This window comes from Dermacentor silvarum, chromosome 1 (assembly GCF_013339745.2).
Source record: "Dermacentor silvarum isolate Dsil-2018 chromosome 1, BIME_Dsil_1.4, whole genome shotgun sequence".
NCBI lineage: Eukaryota > Metazoa > Arthropoda > Arachnida > Ixodida > Ixodidae > Dermacentor > Dermacentor silvarum.
Window position 1 is genome coordinate 76,385,272 of NC_051154.1, and position 23,232 is coordinate 76,408,503.

General features: G+C 42.1%; 1 protein-coding gene across 2 annotated transcripts in view; it reads left to right on the top strand.

The window, feature by feature from the left end:
* The window catches only part of LOC119466526 (protein spire homolog 1), a 200,882-nt gene that overhangs the window by 123,711 nt on the left and 53,939 nt on the right, over window positions 1-23,232 (top strand). For both annotated transcript variants that reach the window (XM_049669896.1, XM_037727052.2), the window contains exon 8: window positions 8,728-8,854. In XM_049669896.1, coding sequence (XP_049525853.1) covers window positions 8,728-8,854 — 127 coding nt within the window. The remainder of the gene's footprint in view (window positions 1-8,727; window positions 8,855-23,232) is intronic.

Consider the following 23,232-nt stretch of genomic DNA (forward strand, 5'->3'; position numbering starts at 1 on the left):
GCAGTTACGCTGCAAACGTTTTCGGCACCGCGTCGACGTCGCGGTACCAGTGGAGTTTCAACGCTGTACACGGCACGAGTGTTTGCAGTAGCGCGCGTCCGAGCGGCTTTTTTTTTTTTTTTTTCTTTCCGGGGGATCTTTCCTCGAGACAGGGCCGCGCGACCGCGCGCGTGTCCCTTCCAAAACGTTTTGCGACTAATCTGCTAGGGCAGGGTGCATGTGCCGTCGCGCCGTGAAAAAGGCGGATTGATGGTGGCACTGACTGCAAACAACAACCTGGGGACATCAGCTGGGACATTCGCACTTGTCATCTGCTGTACTCCAGCTGGAACAGCTGCATTTTCATTCATTTGCCGCTGCTCTCAATGTGTGCTTGCATAGCATGGCAACCTCCAATTATTGTCTGTATATTTTTCTGGTGTTAGCTTTATAAATGTTAGTACTTATGAAGCCAACAAACATTAAAATTTATATTTGCATTCCATAAAACCACAGCTGTCATAGTCATGGACAAAACCTCACGACTCAAGTCGCAAAACATCATGCTGAGTGAGCAAACTAGAGAATAAACGAGGGTCTACGCAGCTTTCTAGGTGAAGCGTGATCTTGCGGATCAGTTGTAAAGTGGCATGCTGACTAAGCTGCTGTGTAGTTGAACACAATTTCACTGATAATTTGACTCATTTCATGCTACTACATTGCTAAAGCTATTGTTGGCAAGAAAAATCTAGTAATTTCACTGTGAAGCAGTTACTCTCATACTGTTTTGCAGTTGAAAAGCATGCTTCACACTATCTTGCTGCAAAGCAATCTTATGATCATATCTCAATGTGAAAATTCAATGTTACAATTGGCTTCGCATCAAGTAACTATTTCTGTTTATGCACTTTTGGAAAACATCAATCCAGCCACAAAATGTCACTTTGTCAGTGTAAAAATAAAAGTATTCTTCTGAATTAAAATATGCCGGAAAATCTATTTTTAAGACAGGTTGCACCACTCAACGATTTACGTACACTCCTCTTGATTTCCTCACTTATGTGCCTACTGTCACGTACCATTTTGCTGCTAATGCCACATTGCTGCATGATTCCAACTTTTGCTGCAGGGCTGCTACAGGGGGCCCTGAAACAGGTTTCTAACTAATCATAGAATGTCCTCACTATTAAAGGATGTAGCTTCATGAATCTCCTGCTGCAAACATATTTCGAATCCTTGACATATAAGCGTAGTTAGAGGTGGTTATCGCACCCAGGCATGGCTTTCTCTCTTCTTTTATCTCCACTATTAAAGGATGTCGCTTCATGAATCTCCTGCTGTAAACATATTTCGAATCCTTGACCTATAAGCGTAGTTAGAGGTGGTTATCGCACCCAGGCATGGCTTTCTCTCTTCTTTCATCTCCACTAAGGCGCTGAAAGCTACACAGGGAGGATGGTGAGAGGGCAAGGTCCCACCCAAAAGGAGTTTTTTTTCCCTTTCCAACGCTACTTACGATTCAGGCACGCGCGGCACACTCTCGTCGCAAGATGGGCACTACGGCGCCTGGAGCTGCGTCACTTACAGAGACCAATCAGAGTATGCGGTTGCCTGAGCATATCTCCGAGGAGAGGGCTCGTTACGGCACCCCATGGGGGCCGCTGTATCTACACTACACAGCATGCTGGTGCGATCTTGGAGGCCACGCTGAGCAGGCGCAGCAAAGCGCATCTGGCATGTGTAGACCAGAAGGGCAAAGATGAAATACCTTTTTTGGGCTCTTTGAAAATGAGCAATTACAGTATTAGAATGTTCTCTCGATAACGAAATCTGTCGGTGCCTGCTGGGCCCGCTTGGCTGCTTGCAGCATAGCTGATAACGATATTGCGAAGAAGAGAGCAAGTGATTTTTTTCTGTTTTTGATTGTAAATTCCCTGCTGCATGCAGTCCAATAATGTTTGGCTCACATGTTCACAGGAGCCTTGTCTACAGATCGGCAATGTTTTTGTGTTTTTTAATGTTCAAAAAGTGTTTTGAGTCCCCTTTAATGCACCTAGTGGCCACTAAATTTTTTGAGAATGACATCAAATGCCTTTCATGATGTGCTTGAAGCACTTGCCAACAACAAAATTGTAATGTCTGTAGCCAACAGACCATGCTACCGACAATGCGGAGGTGTGCTGTCCACAGGAAAACACTGAATTTAGTGCAAAGACAGCAGCAATTCATCGTTCAATTCAATTCAGACAAGCTATTATGAGTGTGCCACAACCACTGAACAATGTGTTAAAAGGATATCCGCGCTGTACACACACTGATGGCTAGTGGACAACTCTTACATACAAGAGGGTGCCACTCAAACTTCTCAGGGGCTAATATGTTTACACATTAATATTTTGTGGTTCTTGATGCTGCTTCTGTCATAAAAAAGGAAATATGAAAACTAAGTAACCTTGGATAGAAAAAATTGGCACCTACTCATCCCACAAATTTATGCCATGATGTTCACCTTTGGCTCTTCATAAAATGGATGGAAAAGTGTCTCAGCATGATGGTACGTTGCAAATGCTGCATTTTTACACATGGTATGGTATGGTAAAACTTTATTATTGTCCGTCGGAACGCGCGTCAGCACGTAGCGGGCCGCTCCCACGTCGGCACAGAAAGGCCGAGCCTCTCTGCTGCGTCGCGGGCCCGATGGACAGCCCATAGCTGTGCTTCAAGATCGGGGATGCTTAGGACAGCCTCCCATTTGGTCGACGTGACATCGTCGCCGTCGTGTAACGCGGGGCACCGCCAGAGCATGTGTTTCAAGTCAGCTAGGTCTGAGCATAGCTCGCAAGCATTGGTCGATTGTATATCTGGGTATATTCTGTATTTTTACACATGCTGCATTTTTACACAGTGCAGGCTTTCTTTGAAATTTTCAAGCACAAACATGGCAAACACATACTCAGTGCTATTTTCTGCCACATTACAAGTTTGCCGAGGTGCTTATGAACACGTTAAACTTTTTTTCTTACCTACGAATAAACATGTACAAAACCTTGAGTGAGCATTGCACCAATGCACTTCATTCACTAGCTCTGATATTGAAACGAACAGAAGTCAGGAGTGCTACAAGAACAGGTGTCGCCATACTTTGCAAATATGAACGTGATAAAAAATATGGTTCTGCTTTCCTAATCTCTTCCTTATGTTGCTACAAGAGGGAGTTCACTGGAGAGGCGTTTCCTGTCCATTTACAGGAAAAAGTTGTCACATGTCACATGACAACTACCTAGTTGTCACATGTACTGACAACTAGGTAGTAGAAAAAGAGGAAAATGAAACATTCGATGATAATGTTCCTCTTGGTTATGCAACCTGCTGAAATTATAGAAAAGGGAAATGAAAGATGTTCACAGCTCACTACAAAAGCAGCTGCATTTGCAGTTCCAATGAGAGACTATTGGCAGACAGAGAGAGAGAAAGGGATTTTTTGAGAGAGTACTGACACAAATTTTGTCTTGTTTACATTTTGTTTATTGATCGATACCTGTCAGTACAATAATGATGGTATGAAGCCACTGTTCCTTGAGAGCACAAGAAAATAATTACATCATATTGCAATGCAAGCAATCCAAAATGCATTAAGCAGGACACAGGTGACATCACCGCAATGAGATATGTTGGTCATGTGGTACTACACACCAACCGAAGTGTGCACCACTCAGTCTGGTGTTGTGGGCGCAGGTCACATCATGACTGTGCTATTGAAAGATGAGCTCATTCAGCATTCGATGGGATAACAGGGGAGAGAAGTTGAAAGGGACACTGTGTGTTTGGAGAGAAGGGATAGCAGAGAACCAGGCATATCCTGTGTCAAATTCAAAGCAGTGCAGAGGGTGGAAGGGCAAATTTAGTGATGCACCCATCGGTTTCGGCAGTACAGTAATGCTGTGGCTTTTAACCACTGCACCAGGCTGAATGACACACATGTCAGCGGTTTGTGATACCATGGGACTACCACCTGTGATTTCTGTGATAAAACCTGTGGCCTGCTTCATGCCTGAAGTTGTGCTGCACTTGACACATTTCTTGAACTGGTCGCACCGAAATACGTTTTATGTGAATAATGTTTTGTATCACACTCACAGAAATGAGACTTTGTACCATAATTATGGAGTGAACAGCTACCTAGTAAAGTGGGGAAAAATTAGTGTACTCTTTTAAACAACGCTTGGAGAGGTTTACTTGTCAGCTTGCCTAGCATTCTACCATTTGCATGCAAGTGAGGGCATATGAAATGACAGTGACTAACAAAAAACACTGCACCCCCACAATATGCACTAGCCTGCACTCCCCAAGGCTAGTCACAGTACCTGGTTGAGACGTGTATTATGGGAGTTGCTTCATTTCATGGCTGCAAAATTTTGAAACTGCGAAATAAATTAGGCTGACGTATTGCATTATCCAGAAATACTTAACAAGAAACAACATTGGACAGCAGCTTTGAACAGCTTTTGTGAATAGAGTTTTAATATTGTTCTTCTGTGGTATCTTTTGTTTATGAATACTAGCTTCAGAAACATAGTATATGGTGCCAGTTTGACAACCTGATATTTCTGTAAATGAGTTACTGGCTAGGTGCTTAATGCTGAAATGTAGAATGCAAATGTTTAAATGTTCAGAGTACCAGTGATCTTGATAACTCAGCATCAAAATAATTTGAAGGAAGTACACAGCTCCACTACTGTAAGATATAGTAATGAGTGGTCCCCGCCAGAGTTGCAAATTGAATTAATTCTGGAATCATTCCACATGTTTAAACACCAGGAATGGAATGGGAATGGAATGGGAATGGAATGATGGCACCAGTCGGACAGATTGAATGAGAATGAAATGGGATTCCAAGATTCGGGAATGGAGTTGAAAGGGAATGGGCACATAGTCCTGGAATGCTATATGTTGATTTTGATCGAGGCAATCAAACTGGCAAATTTGCCATTTGGACTAAATTAGATGCGGCCTACATAATGTAATTCTCCTACCAGTTTTTTCACCATCTTGGATTGTCGTGGTGCTAAAAAGGGAGGACAGTGTCGAGTGTATACTGGGGCGGGCGAGCATATATAAGGAAGAAGGGGCTCTAGCCGGTTAGCCGGTAGTCTCATGTTTGGCAGTGTTGTATGCGTAAGTAATAAACAGTAGAACTTCATCCCAATTCTTATGATCGGACGCAACATACATGGAAAGCTTATTCGTGATCGTTCAAGTAGTGCGCTCAGTGAGGCCATTCGTTTGCGGATGATACGGCGTCGAGTGCCTGAGGTGTGAGTTAAATAAACGTAGAAGCTCTTCCACGATATCCGCTGTGAATTGACGTCCCCAGTCGCTTATAATAACACAAGGCGGTCCATGTCACAAAACAATAACGTTAAGTAAGAAGAGCAACACTTCAGTGGCAGTGGCTGATGGTACAGTAGAACCCCGCTGTTACGTTCCCGGGTGCTGCGTTTTCCCGGTTGTTAAGTCCGGTCCCGGCATAGCTTCCATAAAACCCAATGCATTGGTAACCCCGCTGTTGCGTCGCAACTGTGGGACCATTCCCACATCATGCGTTCCGAACTGCCACCCCGCGCCGGCCCGAACGGCCATTTTGACTCTTCATGTCGCTTGGCTTGGTTAGGGTAGCTTGGTGGCTTGACGATGGGATTGGCCGCCGAAAGTGCCGGGTGCGACACCAATGATGTATTTTCGGTTTCCGCCAGCAAAAGCATGGCCTTTGAGATCCGTATTTGCTATCTAAAAATTGTGTCTATGACGCATTGTGGCCCTAAAATTGGTTTTGGCGCATAGATCCAAAGGTGATAACGCTGTCGCAGGGCGCCGTATGCTGTATGTGCGAGTGAAAGTGTGCTGTATGTGCGAGTGAAAGTGTGCGAGGGGAGCCGACAACCGCGGCTAAATCTCACGCGCGCAAGAAAAGCAGAGGGAAAGTGCGCCTTCCGTTGCCCTCGAAGCACCGGCGATGGGGTGGGACAGATAGTGGGCGGCGTTGTTAGCGTTCTACTCTCGTATCAACTGCGAAATGCACGCGCGCGGTCGCGTGGGCCTTATCTTGAAAGCGATCTCCGTTGGGGCAGAGTATAGGCAGTGTAGGTGTGTCGGCGGCTCGTAGCTTTGTGCGTGCTGTGTGTTCTTGGCGCTCAGTTTGCGTTGAAGCGATAGACAACAGCACAAAGGTCACTTCGCTCGCAGCCGCAGCGGCGGATGCTCACGCCAGCGTTTGACAGCGCGTGTCTGCACTCATCGAGCGTGATGTGTCCTTGTTTGCCTGTGGGCGCTGATACCATGCTTGTTAATATAGGTAATAAGCGAATGTTTACAAGTTTATACGGACAACAAAACTACTATCCTTACTTTGTGTAGCTGTCTACTAATTTGCTATAGCAATCGATGCTTCGGGCTTCGGCTTTCAGGCGAAACTACAACTTTTTTTCATGTAAGAATTAAAATAATATTGTGTGCAGTTCAACACTACTGTCATTTCTCAATTTTTCCTGTTTCTCAGCTCTTGCATTTCCCGGCCCTTACGTTTTTTTTTTTTTTTTTTTTTTTTTATAATGGTCCCGTGAAAAACTTATCAGCAGTGTTCTACTGTATAGCCGCCGTCTCGCAGTAGCGCGTGAAATAGTCGGCGCAGACAATTATCCAGCGGTTCCCCTTGGATGACTGAGGAAAATGGCCTAACAGATCGATTCCAACTTGCTGAAAGGGCAAGCTAGGATGTGTCACAGGTTGAAGGAGACCAGGCAGTGGTTGGACGTTTCCGATGTTGGCAGTGTATGCAGCTGGCAACATACAACTCAATTGAAGGTCGCACCCGGGGCCAGTAAAAGCGTTCTTGAATGCAATAAAGGGTGCGCACAGTGCCTAAGTTACCGGAGGTAGGGTCATCGTGCATAGCCTGAAGGATTGCTGGCCGGAGACGCTCCGGCACCACTAGAAGGAAGCGTGCACCCGTGCTTGAGTAGTTCCTTTTGTACAGGAGCCCGTCACGTACACAGTAGCTGCTTGTTGCAGTAGAGCGGGCTGAAGTGAAGAGTGGCTCCAATTTGGTGTCTGTCCGTTGTTCTGCTCTGAATGCATCGATATCAGGAAAAGCGGGTGTCACGGAGGCAACAAGATGATCAAAATCGTCTGCGTTGCAGTCCGTCGTGGTAAGCAGCATACGGGAAAGACAATCTGGGTCAGCATAATTTCGGCCACCATTTTAGGAAACAGCGAAGTTATATCCCTGCAACCTCAAAGCCCAGCGCGCAAGGCGACCACAAGGGTCGCGAAGGATCATGAGCCAACACAGGGAATCGTTATCTGTGACGGCTAGGAATGGGCGTCCGTACAAGGAAGAGCGAAATTTCTGAACCACAAAGATTACAGTAAGGCATTCTTGCTCTGTCACCGTGTAATTGCGTTCAGGTTTGCTTAATGAGCGGCTTGCATAAGCAATCACGTGCTGACGGTCGTCATAGCATTGGACCAAGACGGCACCCAGACGTTGCAACGCCACTAGCATCTGTGTGGATTTCTGTCGGCAATGCTCCAGCAACCTTTCAAAGGTTGCTGGAGCATTGGACAACCCAAATGGCATCACATTGAATTCGAATAATCCATCCGGGGTTATGAATCCATGAAGTTGATGGTGCTGCATTTTTTTCATTGCTGTACCCTATATATTGTTCTAAGCAGTATTGTTTTCGCTTTTATGCTTGAGAAAATATAAACTTTCTATTTAGCTTTAGTTTTTCCCTTTGCTGATGTAGTAGCACCAAGTGAACATAATTCATTACTCATCAAGTTGTATTTGTCTGTCCATTTTGGGTTCTGATTATTGTGGTGCATCTGCTGTGTCATGCACACTCATAGTCTTGCACAGTCTTGGCTTCTTTAAAAAAACAAAAACATTCTTCAGTAGATGTATGCCAATCTGAGCAATTGATACATCAAAGATACTGAAGCTCTTTAAGTAGGTTCGGAAGTACTAGGTGTCTGTTTGCTGGCTGTTCTTAGTGACGGCTCCAACGCTGACAGCATTGCAGCACAATACCCTCATCATTCACCACCGCAGCCGTACAAACTCCTGGCTGGCATCCACTGTGGAGCTGGTAAATGTGTTGTGGGAAACAATTACGAATTGCTGGCAAAAAAAAAAAGAACATGCAAATAAGTCACTGTCTATTTGAATGAGGTACATGCAAGGCAACTTTTATTTTATAATCATTGATAATTAGTGTGTTTCAAAGCAAAAATTCAGGACTCTGGCTGTTCTTTAACATTTGATACCGAGCATGCTACTGCACGCCAGCCTTCACCGTCACACGAAAACGGCTGTGGAACTCCCCTTAACAGCTTGCTGTAAAACTTAAAATAGTCACTTTTAGCAGTATCTTTTGATGAATATATGCTGAGAAGAGGCATGAAACCAACATAACTAGCAGTAACTTAGATTTGATTATAAAGTGTCTGCACATCATGGCAGGGTTAAAATGTGTTATCTGAGAATTTGGTCAGAATAGCCATGGATCTTTATGTTCATTGTGTCTCTGTTTTTCTAGAGTAGCATAAGCAAAAATAAATAGGAGCTGCATTTTCTGAAATACTAGGTTAGGTGATAGGCATGGTTATTGTCGTCATTGTTGTAGAAACCAGGCTTGTTCATTGGGCCAGATGTTCTAAATATCAACAAATCTCCTCTACTTTCAGGTTTCAAGGCGAAAACTGAAGCCTGCACCTCGGCGGGAAACATCGGTACACGACAGGCTGATGGCAGACATACGGCAACCACAGATGCTTCGACCAGTCAGGAAAAGGAGCAGTTCAAGCAATTCTGGTGAGTGGTATAATCTTCACAATCACTTTGGGTGCCTCTTATTTTCAGATGAACACAGCTCTTCCGATAGTGGCTTTTTCCACCCATCTATTTTTCATCATTGTACCGCTGGCATAAAACGATGACCTGAAGTTATAGAAATGATATGATAATGTCAGAGTATCACTGAAGATTTTAGTGTGGTGTGACAGCACTGTGTCACCATTTGCTAGACATGCTATAGTCCCAATACCTGGCATCTGTGCCTGAACCAAGCCTATACCACAGCATAGCTGAGCAGGAAAAATGCAAATATTCACTTTCGTTAAGCTTGTCTTGTTTGACTTTATGTAGGTTAGTACACTTGGTCCTGAATCATTATTTTCTTGCCCAAAATTAACTGTTATGTAGATGTCTCATATATGTGGATATTTCACATTTAGGATAAAGCTAAATACACGAAAGAACGTAACTTTCAGACATGTCATTAAGTCCGCAACTTATTGCACATTAAAATGCATGTTAAACTTTTTTTTTTTTTTTAGCATTACAACACCCTCAGTGGCCCTATTATAGGGCTAATGATAGGCTTTTTGTCACTGCAATTTATATTATTTGCATTTGCCAATTCCCTCGTTTTGTTATTTAAATTCAGCTATGTGTATATCTCTCTTTTTTTTCGACAGAGAGATTAAAGGGGTCTCAGCAGACTGAATGACAAACACTTGGTAACGGAAACATTCAGAATGGATAGTGCTTCTATGACTTTCAAGCTAGTTGTTGTGGACTTCACTTTGATTGAAGTGAACCCAAGTAGTGGACCACAGCTTGTGACGTAAGCGCAACTCCTAATGCTTGCCGATTTCTTCAGCTGCTGACAGCTGAACATTGTCTGCAAGAGATGCTGCTCACCATGGGCGTACATCGTCTGAGGACTTTAAGCCTCTGGTGGTAACCATTACTCAATGAAATGCGGGATGGCCCGCCTTCATCTAGACTTCCTGCATATTCAAATGGGACTGCACATATGTTGAACTGCTGTGATGGTGAAATACCACCTGCCTACACATGCTGCCTGCACCAGCTTTTTTACATCCTTCGTCAACTGCTCTCACCCAAGAAGACGACACTCGTGTGGAAACTGAAGCATCCCCTAATTGTTCCTTGTTTCAAGTCTTTTAGCCGTTTTTCACATTTTTTAATATGGTACTGAGACAAAAATTTTGTGTGTTGCTTGTTTTACTTTATTAGATAGACTAAGATAGCTTATGACTCTGTATTCCCAGTATGTGGGCTCAGTTGCTTCAGCACACAACAAACCATCAATTATATTGTCTTTTAATGTGGCCACATTGATATGCCATGACATGCATGACAAATAGACATCTTGTAAGCAATGGGGAGTGACTTATCTCTAAGGGCATTCAGATTGTAAAATGTTGTAATCGAATTGAATAGGAATATCCAAGAACTATAGTTTTGAATATCTTATAGAATACTACATAATCTTTTTTTCTTAAAAGAAAGAAAAGAAAAAAAGAAACATGGAGAAGTAATGTGCTAAAAATGTGCAGAAACAAACGACAATAATTGTCAATGTAAGCAAATAGCCCAAATGATCGAGTGAACGAACGAGCAAATGAGAGCGAGAGAACGAGCAAGAGAGAGAGATTGTTTTCCTTGCCAAGTGCGACCACTGACAACTGACCAACAACGAAAATGGCTGAAAGAGCCAAAGAAAGCTACACGCTTTAAAATTTCTAATTGTTTCCTTCAATACAGACAGCGATATTCGAAAGGTTGTTCAACCGAGCAACTTGTAAATGAAGCAAGAAATGAAGGGTCAGCAGTATTCCGGTTTGGCCTTACATTACGGTAAAATAACTGGTTGCACATATGAATGGGTGTTCCTTTTTGCAACATACAAGCTTTAGTAATTGTAATAAGACCATATATTCAATTATAGCAATTGTATATTTGAAGTAACCAAATATCAGTCTCAAACTGAATACTTTACTAGGGTGGTACTATTCAGTTTGTATCTGAAGTTTTAAATACGTATTCACTCTGTAACCAAAAGGGAGGAAGGGGGGGGGGGGGGTACTGAGCATGGCTTCCAATTTGTGACTTGTCAGATGCAAGTGTCTGCCTGTGAAGTCGCAGGGAAATTTGGAGTCTGTGCACCCTCTCCTTTCTCTTTCATGCATATAACAGATATTGCTTTGTGGCTTTGTTGTCCTTACGCTGTAGAGGTCGAGGTCACAAGTTCGATCTTGGGCACAGCGGCAACATTCCGATGGAAGCAGAATGCAAAAACAATCGTGTATCATGCTTGGGTGCATGGTAAAAAGGCCCGGCTGGTCAAAATTAATCCAGAGTCCTCCACTATGGCATGCCTCATAATAAGGTCCTGGTTTTGTAGGTAAAACGCCAGAATTTATTGCAATTTATTGTAACGTATGCAAGAAGGAACTTAACGACAGAAGTGCCAACTGTCAACTGATTATTGAAGAAGCAAAAAAAGAAAAGAAATCATGCAAGGAGGAACTCTGTATGCACTAGTGAAGGCTAATCACATGTGAAAATTTGCACTGGTAGGCCCTCCCCTCAAAAGATTATAAAACAGTCATAAAACGCAATAAAGGAAATACAATTTGTAGTCATTCAGTATGATGGACGCCTGGCTGACACATGTGTCATCCAAATCGGAGATATGCCAAGCCATAAATTCATACCGATTCGCTCAGCTCGTGAATCAGTCACAAAACTTGGCTCACACATGTGCCCTTCTTGTCTTCTATCTAAAATGCCTCAACGATTTCACATGCTAGCTGATGCGCGTGTTTAAAGACAATCTTGGTTTAAAATCTTGGTTTGTGTTTAGAATGTTAGTTTGTGGATAAAAACCACATTGCACAGGCATTGTGGTTTTTATATACCAGGTGTTCCTGCAAAAACTTTAATTTTTAAACATTGCCTGTGGCAGTTAGCACAACTCTAGTCCTGAAATTGGTCTACTCGAAGAGGTGGAAATTACTTGCATGAGAAATTGAAAAGCATAATCTACTATTAACAAAAAATTCACTAATTAAGGGGAGATGGGGGTCTCTGACCAACAATTTTCTAAATCTTAATTCTTTGAGGTATGGTGCTGGAAATTTGTACATATATATAATGTTAAGTGCATATTTGAAATATCAGGTCAATTTTTGTTTATCTTCATTGGTTCTAATTTAATGTAAGCATCCTTTAATTATTTTTTTCAAGGATTTACAAAATATCTGTTTAACTGTTAGATTTCACTAAATAGGGTATCAGTGGCTTCTGTATAATTCAAGGAATGCCATAAGACCAACCTTATTGCTCTGCCTTACATAGAACACAAGTTGCAAGGTTTTGAAGTTGACACTGGAAAAGAGTTTTTCTGGTGCTTAACTTTGAAGTCTCACAAGTCTCACAACTCTTTTTCTAGCTAAGCTAGAGCAATAAGGTTGGTCTTATGGCATTCCTTGAATCATACAGAAGCCATTGATAGCCTGTTTAGCAAAATCTAAGGAACAAATATTTTGCAAATTTTTGCATAAAGTTATTTAAAGCTCACATAAAATTAGAACCACAGCAGATACACAAAAGTAGACTGAATATTCAAAATAAACGCATAACGTTACGTATATGTGCAAGTTTTCAGTACCATATCTCGAAGAATGAATTTTTTTTCTAAAATCCACAAGTTCTTATCTAATTACCTTAGTCACATATTGCAATTTACGAATTGTAGCTCGTAAGACTGCAAGGCATGTGCACTTGAAAAGAATTCTGTGGATGACATTTTCAAGATATGCACCATCAAACTTGCTGTAAAAATGCACTGTCAGTTTCAATTGCTTATTTTACAAAACGCTGTTTTATGCATTGAAGCACCAAAGTAACTGGACCACCAATGTATTTCTTAGCAAAGTTCGGGAATTAATATCTCGAAACTGGGACGGGGCCATCCTGAGAATTTGTTCCAATAGTATCTACCTAGCGAACTGTGCACATGCCTTTCAGTCTTATGAGCTACAATTTGTAAATTGCAATATGTGCTGTAAAGTAATTAGTTAAAATGTAATCAGGGAATTTTTGTTAATTAGTCAATTATTCATTTTAATTTCTCGTCCAAATAATGTCCGCCTATTTGGGCAGTCCAGCTCAAGGATTATAATTGTGCTATTTGCTACACCTGATTTTTAAGTTACTTAATGTCTTTGCAGAAACACCCAGTATATGGAAATTTTAAATAAAACCTTTTCAGTTGATAGTAAGCACTCAGTCCTGTGTTCTGTCATCTTTGTGCCTTCACACTTTTCCTAACAATAAATATACACCAACTTGCCCAGGTCGCCGTTTTCATTAACCTGACACTCACAAACCTTTGCTACTCAGGGCAGGTTGTAGAATTGTATGGTATATTCTAAAAGAACTTATATCTGTATCTGTGAGTTTACAAAAGTTAAAATTTCCATATTTGTCACATGGCTGCAGTTGGCCATCTTCTGTGCAATACTTGAAGTCGACAATGATAATTGCTTTTGCCACGCATCGTTTTTGTTGTGAGGGGAAGGTGAATTTATGAAAGTGATGGGTGGTTTACAGGTACCTGACTTTAACCCTTTGTTGGATAACAGTCTGCTTTTCAACTCCTCTTCAGGGCCCCATAGTCCTGTAACAGAATAGCTGCCAATTTTTGATGTCACTCTTTTTCTGCACGTTCTGGATACATTTTTCCCTTAACTTCCATGGCATATTCATCAGGTACTTTCTGCTTGGTTGCAGTGTTAGCCTAGTGAGTGAAGTACATAGGAGCAAAGTCTCATTCCAAGTTTTACCACGATTTTTTAAATCTTGTACATTGAGAGGATTTTGGTGCACATGATGGATGTAAGATAATTTTTCAATTTGCTAGAAAATAACTTAACATTGTGCTTGAAGTATGAAAGATCTGAAGAAAAGACATGAAACTACAACCTGACAAGCCCCTGTATAATGGCAGCTAATTGACATTGCAGCCGTGCAAATATCAAATTTTTAAGTGCAACGCGAACATTAATAATTATAAGAAAAGTCAAATTCAATTGACCATTTTTTCTGATATGTTCAAAAACAAATATTGCCACTAGTCACAATACACTGATTCGTTAAGTAGACTAAAGGCTGTACATCTTGAATCCGAGTGTGAAACCCTGCTAGGGGATATTTAAGCATGGTGGCTTCTGCTGGGTGCTAAGCCATGTTGGAATACTGGGTAATGAAGCAGCAGATAAATGCGCATCCATGTCGGCATACAAAGGTATAACAAACACAACATTTCCATACAAAGTTAGTATCCGAGAGATTCGGAAGGCCTTGATGTCAAAATGGCAATACGAATGAGTCTCTTGCGCAAACAAGCTACATCTTACTAAACTCCCATACTTGGCGAGTGAAAGTCATGTAATCACCAGGAACAGCTTATCGAAGTAGTCTTATGCCGACTAAGGATTGGGCACACACACCTCACACAATTTTTTACTTAGAAAAGAAGACCCACCTACATGTGAGAAGTGCCAAGAAACACTAACAGTGATACACATTTTACTGACATGTACTCATATTGAAACACACAGATGAAAACTTTTGCGCAATTTATATAAATTACACATACCTTTACACCCTGCTGTAGTTTTAGCAGGTGATCTACTAGTGCCAGTACGTCGACACCAGCTTTTTACACAAGCTATAGAGCAACACAGCTCTTGCTGTTTTTAAATTTGATTTTATAACACCTTGTGTTTGGTGCAGCATAGCCTTAGTCACTTTTGTGCCACTAAACTCAATTTAACTAACTGACTAGCAACTGGACTTCTTACTTAGGTTTATAATATGAGAAAGCATTGATTTACACAGCAAGGGGTTTACGGCATTCTTCTTTCAAATATTTGTACTAAATGAAGTAATCACCGTGTGTTGAGAAATCATTGGATAGTTGTTATTTCAATTCTCAAGCAGGAGTCGTCTTTCCAGTGCAAAATGTTTGGGGCCAACAATTTCCAGTTTTGCTAGTGGCAGATTGCCTGTCTGCTTGAGAATTTTGGCTTATCTGATCAAACAGTATAATTGAAGTCTCCCTGAGACTGCAGTGTAGAAGTAGCCACTTTTTTTACTATGGTGCTTTTTTTTTTTTTTTTTTTTTTTTTTTTTTTTTTTTTTTTAGAAAGTGCTCGCTCAGTGTGAACTATTTTAGTGCAGGTGCTCGTGGCATGCATAGTGCTAAGAAAAATTCAAAGGAAACCCAGGCCATTCAGAGTTCAAGTACAATGTTTGCAACATATCACTGTGCCCTGGCTGTTGCTTCTTACTTAGTGGCAGCAGTGAGAAATAACATATAAATGGCAGTATGTCCCACTGGCTAGAGTAGCCTAGCTGGACAGTGGGACGAGTAGATCCTTTTCTTTTTCGAGCCCAACTCTTAGGTGCACATTTCTGCATTGAGCGTTGACGTGCCTCGGCGTAACCTAGCGAACGTGCACAGTGAAGGATGAAAGAGCGAACACAGAGTGCAGCGGGAGATGAAAGACAGCGATAGCGAAGAGAGTGCGAGGAGGAAAGGGGAGGAAGCCACCTTGCATCACCTGATGGTGCTCACGTCTGCGCATCCGTGGCTCTCGGCTGCCACGGATGCGTGGCCGTTGATGCCATACAGGGTTACTTGGGGTGGTCATCATTCGAGGCGCGAGAAATGAGCAGCAAGGTGGCCTTTGAGGGTTGATTTTGCCGAATAGAAGACCAGAGGTGGGCACGTCCTGTTTTCTGATACATGGGCTTCAGGGGCACCCAGACTGTGTGGAGATCCCAAGTGCGCCCACTGAGCCGCAAGTTCAGCTTCCTTGCCCAGCCGCTACAGGCATCAGGCGCTCAGAAGCTGAGCTACGCGGCATGGCAACGTGTACACTGAGGTTGAAACAGAGCAGTGGCGCTCTGCCATGCTTGGGAAATCGACCCTTTCAGCTCTACCGCTCACATAAGTCCACCCCAGCTACAGAGAACTTCTGCGACGACACAGGGAGTGCGCTACTCATTGTAGCCCATGCGGGAGCACTCCAAACCCTCCTATATAGGCAGTGTTTCGACACATCCTTAACAGTGCAAAGTGCCATCTGCCAAGTATGTGGGGAGGCTCAAGAATGCGCGATGCATGTCGTTGTCCAGTGTGTTGGGGTGTCGCCAACTCACCTAGAGGGCACCATTCTTCCACAAGCATTGGGCTTCGAGGCCCACGACGTCATGCCATCCACAGTGGTGGCGACAACCAGAGAGAGACTACGACAGTGGTGGTGGCTCAACCGGCAGCCCGGCCTCTGAGAAGCTAGAGACAAGATTGCGGTTGGCAGTGTCACAGACTCACAGGGCGCCCAGTGATCCGCACTGAGAGCATGCCCCTTGTCATTTGTAATTCTTTCCCCTTTATTTTCTTCTTTTTTTTTTTCTGTGACGTAACAGCTAGGGTGCAAAACTTGCGCCCACCCGATACAAAGGGGAAAGCCACATCATCATCATCAACCGTGGTAGTGGTGGCGCCGGCCATGCGCGGAAAAGACAAGAAAGTACCAGAAAGCTCGCCTTCGCGCATAGAGCTCTCCTCAAGTGTTTCCTGCTAAAAAATATGGTTGCATAAGCTGCAGTGGCTGGAAAGCGGCAACTGTGTGGCCGGTTTATATATATAGCGCCGCGCGTCACAGCTCTGCCAGTTAGTGCAGGGATCGATGCGATGCATCAATATATCATGAAATGAAAACACGTATGGAGCTGCGCTCAAATTTCGCATTAGGGAGTATCGTAATTGTCTGTTTTTTTTTTTCTGTAGGATGTTTCTGAACTATCAGACATATTTTTGTGAAAATATCTATGTCAAGAATGCACAAGTAATATAAAGTAAATATAAAGACAAAGTGTACTTGAATGTTTGAATTTTTTTAATGTTGGATTGAATACTATGCCATTCAGTATCCACTTTGGCCTGAATTTTAGAATTTTGCTATTTCGGAGCATTGGATACTAACAAATAATAAAACTGAGGAATGTACATTGTGTGGGTTTCAGTTCTGGTGAGAAAGCTACTATTCTTCTTACATAACGTACCATAATGAGCTAAGACTTTTGACAAGCAATGGAGAGAACTTATTGCTATTCTACATGGCGCACTGTACGTGTAGGCCACATGCTTTAATTAGTTTGCTGCTTTTGCATTCGATGCTGTGCATGCAATCAGTTTTGTACTATAAATGTTGTTTGTATATGGTGGTTTTCTTTAAAACTTGGTTGGTCATGAAGCAAGCATTGCTGGGCCATCAACAAACACCAATCTGATCTGGAACTGTTATAAAATCTTGTTAATTTATCCCTCATTAACTCGGATAATTAAATAACTTGAATTGGCAGCCTGGTTTCAACAAAATGCACACTTTGTTTTATGACATGAAACTCTTAACAATAAAATTTTGGCTACATATTGTTGAATTGACTAATTTGCTCAACGCTAGGAGCACTCAGTGCAACAAATTCAAAGTTGAATCTGAATGAATGCTGCAAAAGTGGTGCTAGCATGAAACTAAAACACTATAGTTGGTAACAAGCAATGATGTCAGAAAGCACCTAAACTTGCTCTAACTCCTGTTAAACCCTGCACACTTCAAATGAAAGCTCTCTTGCAAATAACACTGGCATGTAGAACAGGCACCACCATGGCTCAGCAACAAATAACAGACATGCCACAATCATGCAGACGTAGAGAAAAGTGGTATGTGCGCAAACAGAAATATGAGCTGCAGTTGTTAGTGTCGAGCCGATCAGCACACACAAACTTGTGCAGCGAAATAGTGCAACATGAGTGGCTATTTATGAAAGACTATGTAGGTGCTTAGCACTTAAGTGTGACGTACTGACATATGCACACATTCAAAGCACTGGCTGCTGGCAAGCACCCTGTAGATTGGAAGAAGTGGTGTGCGAGCACAAAATACAGGCACACCTGGTAGGACAGACAAGTCAGCTACACTAATTGTTTGGTGTACATATGGAAATTTTATTTCATGTGTGCTTGCTGCTAAATTCCTTGCTTCTAACGAATTGTAATGTTGTAAAGCATGAACGTAGAACAAGGATTAAGCTTTTGTGAAGCAATGTAACTCCTTATTTTTTTCTTTTACTTCTAGATGCAAAATGGCCCGAAGCCAGGAAGTGCAAATTGAAAGTGCTCAAATGAATTATCCTGAACAGAGCCCACACCTTCGGCGTGCTAGCCATCCTCATGAACACAAAATTTTCCACAGTCTTCCAAGTAAAACTTAAACTGTGACAAGCACCGGTCTCTTACTCTCTCTCCTTGTGCTCCTCTTTTTCTTCATTTCTTCTAGAATTCTTTACATGTACTCAAAATGCTAATTATTTTTAGCAGCATGGGGAAAACACCTATATTCTAGTTTTTGTATTTATGGTGGGCAACAAATTTTTGTTATGTCTCATATAGTTCAAAACATTTGGCATATTATTTTGTGGAATGAACCATTTTGATTTGGCCTAGTTTTTTACAGTGCTTCATGACCACTAGTGGTTCAAACCCAACTGATTTAGTTTCATCAACTCTGTTTGGCTCAAAGGCTTTTCCTACAAATATTATGTACAAATCAGTTTGGCTGTCCAACATTTAATGAAATGTATAGCCAAAGATGTAATTTATTATTTGAATAGGCCTTCACGGTCATTAAAATAAGGCACTGGTCATTGATCATTTGATGATGATGTGCCTCAGCACCACTGTGCTCTTCAGATTTGATCCGACTATGGCAACTCCTTTTTCAAGGAATATGTTGTTCAACATCATGAAAAGAAGCAAGAGTATATTATTATAGCTTTGGTGGTGTTCTGACAGTTATAATGTTGCCTTTAAATAATTAATAATGTCCCATTGTGGCAGAACATGTCACTGCCACTTCATAACTCTGAAAGCGCCGAAGCCACAGTTGCAACATTTTTTTCTTCTTAATTATAAATGTTTGCTAGTATACTTTACGCAGAGCATCATTTACATGAAAAAAAAAATAATGTGGCATGAATATAATAATATAGAAGGGATTTATGGCAACTAGCAAAGTAAGAAAAACAAAACCGATAAAGGTACGATTTTAGTGCAGTGTAATGCTGCACACGGCCCACCTGCACATGCGCGTGTGCATCGCTGCAGTTGATCACCCACCATAGGATAGCTCTATGTTACATGGGGAGCCTGATGAGCTGCCCCGAAGGACCAGATGCATGCCGTGGCAGTTACCGTTTGCTCAAATAATACCGCACCTGCTATCTTACATGCATCTATATAAAACTTTCTCTCTCACTCTGTTAGACATCGACAAGCTGGCTTTCTTGCAGTGCTCAGTCGTTTGGTGGTATAGCTTGCCGCATGTTGAAGTGCGAAATTGTAGGGGCAGTGTCGAAAGGGGAGAAACGTCACGGTATGGTTTGTTCAGAGCATATTTTTACGCATAATCTGATGCGCTGTCTCAGGTTGCTCTCTTTCTCTCTCGTTAAGAAGGAATCTCTAGGGTATTTTGTGTGCGACTATAGCAACACCAGTGCTTTGGTGTCAGTACTACCCAGTACTACCTCACTCGTGGGGTAGCTGTAATCCATTGTTGAGAAGGACGAAATTGCAACCGATCGTGAGCGTTACAACTATTAAAAAATAAATGAGGTAAAGCTTCCACACTTCCTGCAAAATGGTATAAGGATGCTCCTAACACACGATAACGCCATCGTGGGCGTAGTTTAGAAATGGTTTTGTGCAAAAATGAAAGAACTATGTCTTGCTGTTCATGCAAAAGAAGCTCAGATTTACTTGGTGCAGTTTCAAAAAGTTGACAAGCAATGAAGCAACTGCAAATGCAACACAAAACAAAAATGCATGAGTGCACAACAGTGCTGGACCCACAGACGCCTACAACTGCACTTATTGTACTGAGCCTGCAAGTAGTGCAGGAGTGAGAGGTTTCAGTTCTCTGTAGGTGTGCTTATGGCATTGATTCCATAGTTATTAGACAATGAAAACTCCTCTTCTAATTAATTTAACGAGGACACGCAAACACATGCACTCTTGAGCTTCGTTATAAAGTAAATGTGTAGAAGCTCCTTAGATCATTTGGTCACGCACCAGAAAGGAACATTGAAGATTGGTTGGACGTAGTTGCTCTGAAGGGACTTGAAGCCCCTCCATCCACATGCCACCTGGTCGGCGGGAACTTATATGGAGGGGCTTAAAGGGACTCACTTCCAGAGGGTGGCCTGTAGAAAACAGATGTCTTCACTTCGAATAAGTATATCTCGAATAGAACAATATTGGTAGTGTGTAAAGAATAAAACTTTGAGGCAAGGAATTTGCTACCTGCGTTACAATGTTCCTTTACTGCTTAGGTTTTTTTGGGGTTTTTTTAGCTAGCTAAGAGCTAGGCTTTCGAGAAAACAAGCTTTCTAAAACTGAAAAAAAAAAAAGTTTGGGCAGTACGTGCGACTAAAATAAAACAAGCTGAATTGAAAACATCGACGATGATTGTCAATGTAAGCGCATTGCTGAAAGTTTCTAGAAAGCTGTTCACTTTATAAGAGGAATGACGCACGTGAAGGCGTATATTTGTTGCAGCAATTATTATGAAGCAAGCACTTTGCATGATATGCAAAATACTTGCTTTAGTCAGAGGAATCCAACAGCAAATGCCTAATAATTATAATAATATAATGACACCAAGGATGAGGACGATGCTTATTTGCTTATTTCTTCAGTGTTTTACTCAAAGTAATTTAAGAGTGAATGAATAAACACAAGACAGTGGTAGAGTGTTTTTGTCAATCAGGAAAATACGACCTCAAGCCACATCCTTAATTGTAATGACAATGCGAATAGAGCACTGAAGGTACACATTGGACTGGTGGGGCTGGAGGCGGGGGGGCTTCACAACACCCAAAAAACCCCTCCGTCGGTGCGCCACTGCAGTACAGTCACCCCATTGGAGTGAGGTAGTACTAACACCAGAACGCTGCACCTCGCGACAAATAGAGTTTTTATCATCAACCATAGCACCTATCCACCTTCCGACGTACGCCCGCGCGACAGCACGTTCGTCTTTAATGTGCCCTACAACTCGGTTGCGCACCTCTCTGCATTGACGCCTTTGCATCGGCGGTGAAAGTCCGACCACCGACAAATGTGTGAGAAAAAAGCCAAAGAAAGTTATTCGCTTTGAAATAACAGTGGGCTTTATGCGAACGACGGTCAGTGTATGTTGATGGGCGCTGTTCGTGCTAGTCATGGTTTTTTCAAAAATATTTATGGTTAATTATCTATTTCTTTATTAACTTGCCCTATCAATAAGCAGACAATGCAACAGTTTTGGAGGATGTTCAGAAATGACTGCGTTTGTGAGTGAAGAACTGAAATTTGGGCTAGTAGGTATTGATTCATCGCGGCGTATCCTCGGTGAAAAAGACCCCCCTCCCAAAAAAAAAAAAAAATAATAATAATAATAATAACACCACGTGAGGACGCGTCCGCACGCTAGATATTTCTGCGCTGTCAAACGTAGAATTAACCTCGTCAAATACGGGTCAGTTACCGCACTGGGAACAAGCAGCTGCGCTCTATCCCCGACGCGTGATTATAGCCTCCGGGCGCACCTGCTATCCTGATGAAACGCGAAGCCGTGGCTTTGAGCTTGCGTAAGATCCGCTGCGTATTAGATGACGAGGTTTACTTTTTAGACCGCTGCTTTCTCTTGCGCGTTGACGCGTTGTCTCGTGATATTTTTTTTTTTTTAATTTTGCTGGATAAGACCTAGATTGCTTTAAGCGCTGTTATCGGTCATTTCTCGACATCCTCCACAACTTTTTCATTGTCGCCTTGTCGACTAGGGAATGTAATTCAAGGTTAGCGAAAAAAATTATTTGCAAAATGAAAAGAATACGTACGAATAACACGAACAACGCCCATCAACATAGTGATCGCCGTTCGCGTAAAGCACTCCGTTGTTGTTTTGATCCTTGGCGAAATTTAATTGGCGCACCCAAGTATATACTGCACATACAGATACTGCAAATATATACTTTCTCTATGGCTATTAGAAACGGTTACCGTAAAATTGAAATAAGCTTTAACTGCTTGATATGCATGTCGATAATCATGAGCCCTCTGTTTTCCACATAATATGAGCAGTTTACGTTGGCATTTTCTACTTGAGATTCAGGCTTGTCAGCTTGCCATTTTTGTCTGTTCAGTTGTAAAGGACCACCTGCCAGCAGTGTCTCGGTTTTCTTTTGCACATGGTTAAATAGTTGATTCTGATCACTTCTTGGCTTTTAGTACTGCCAATGGCCATACGCTATTTATTAAACGCCAGCGGCCATATCTTGTAAGTATTATCTTCCTCGCGATTCTGTTCCGCTCTTGTACCATCCGTCCTGCCGAGTGACCGATACCGGCTACAGCGCTGACGAATGGCAGAAACAGTTCGTTGCCTACAGCGCGAAAAGACGCGGGCGTCGACAAGAAACGCAAGACCGCGCTTTTTCTAGTCTAGGCGTTATTTACGCGTGTTAACGAAACATGTTAACCTACCAACTATGGATCCTGATAGAATGGCAGGAAGAATAAAAAATAAGAACAATTGTTACAGAATACTGCCTAGGTCTGATTATGGGAGTATATACAGGGTGTTTCAGCGAACACTTTCAAAAATTCCTAAAGGTTGCCTGTGGCAGATAGCACAATTCTAGTTCATGAGCTGGTCTACTCAAAGAGGCGGACATTACTTGCACAAGAAATTGAAATGCATAACCGAATAATTAACAAAAATTCACTAATTAAGTTTTTAACTAATGACCTGATGGTCCATATTGCAATTTACAAATTGTAACCGTAGAGGTCGCAAGGCGAATCATTCCACTTGGAACGAATTCTGGTGATGACGCCAGTTTCGATGTATTCCCGAACTTTGCGGAGAAATGCATTGGCGTTCCAGTTAGTTTTTTAACAAAACGTCGTTTTATGCATTGAAGCACAAAGTTAACTGGAACGCCAATGCATTTCTCCGCAAAGTTCGGGAATTAATATCTCGAAACTGGTGTCATCCTGAAAATTATTTCCAAGTGAATCCGCCTTGCGAACTCCACGGCTACAATTTCTAAATCGCAATATGGACCATCAGGTAGTTAGTTAAAAACTTAATTAGTGAATTTTTGTTAATTATTCGGTTATGCATTTCAATTTCTTGTGCAAGTAATGTCCGCCTCTTTGAGTAGACCAGCTCATGAACTAGAATTGTGCTATCTGCCACAGGCAA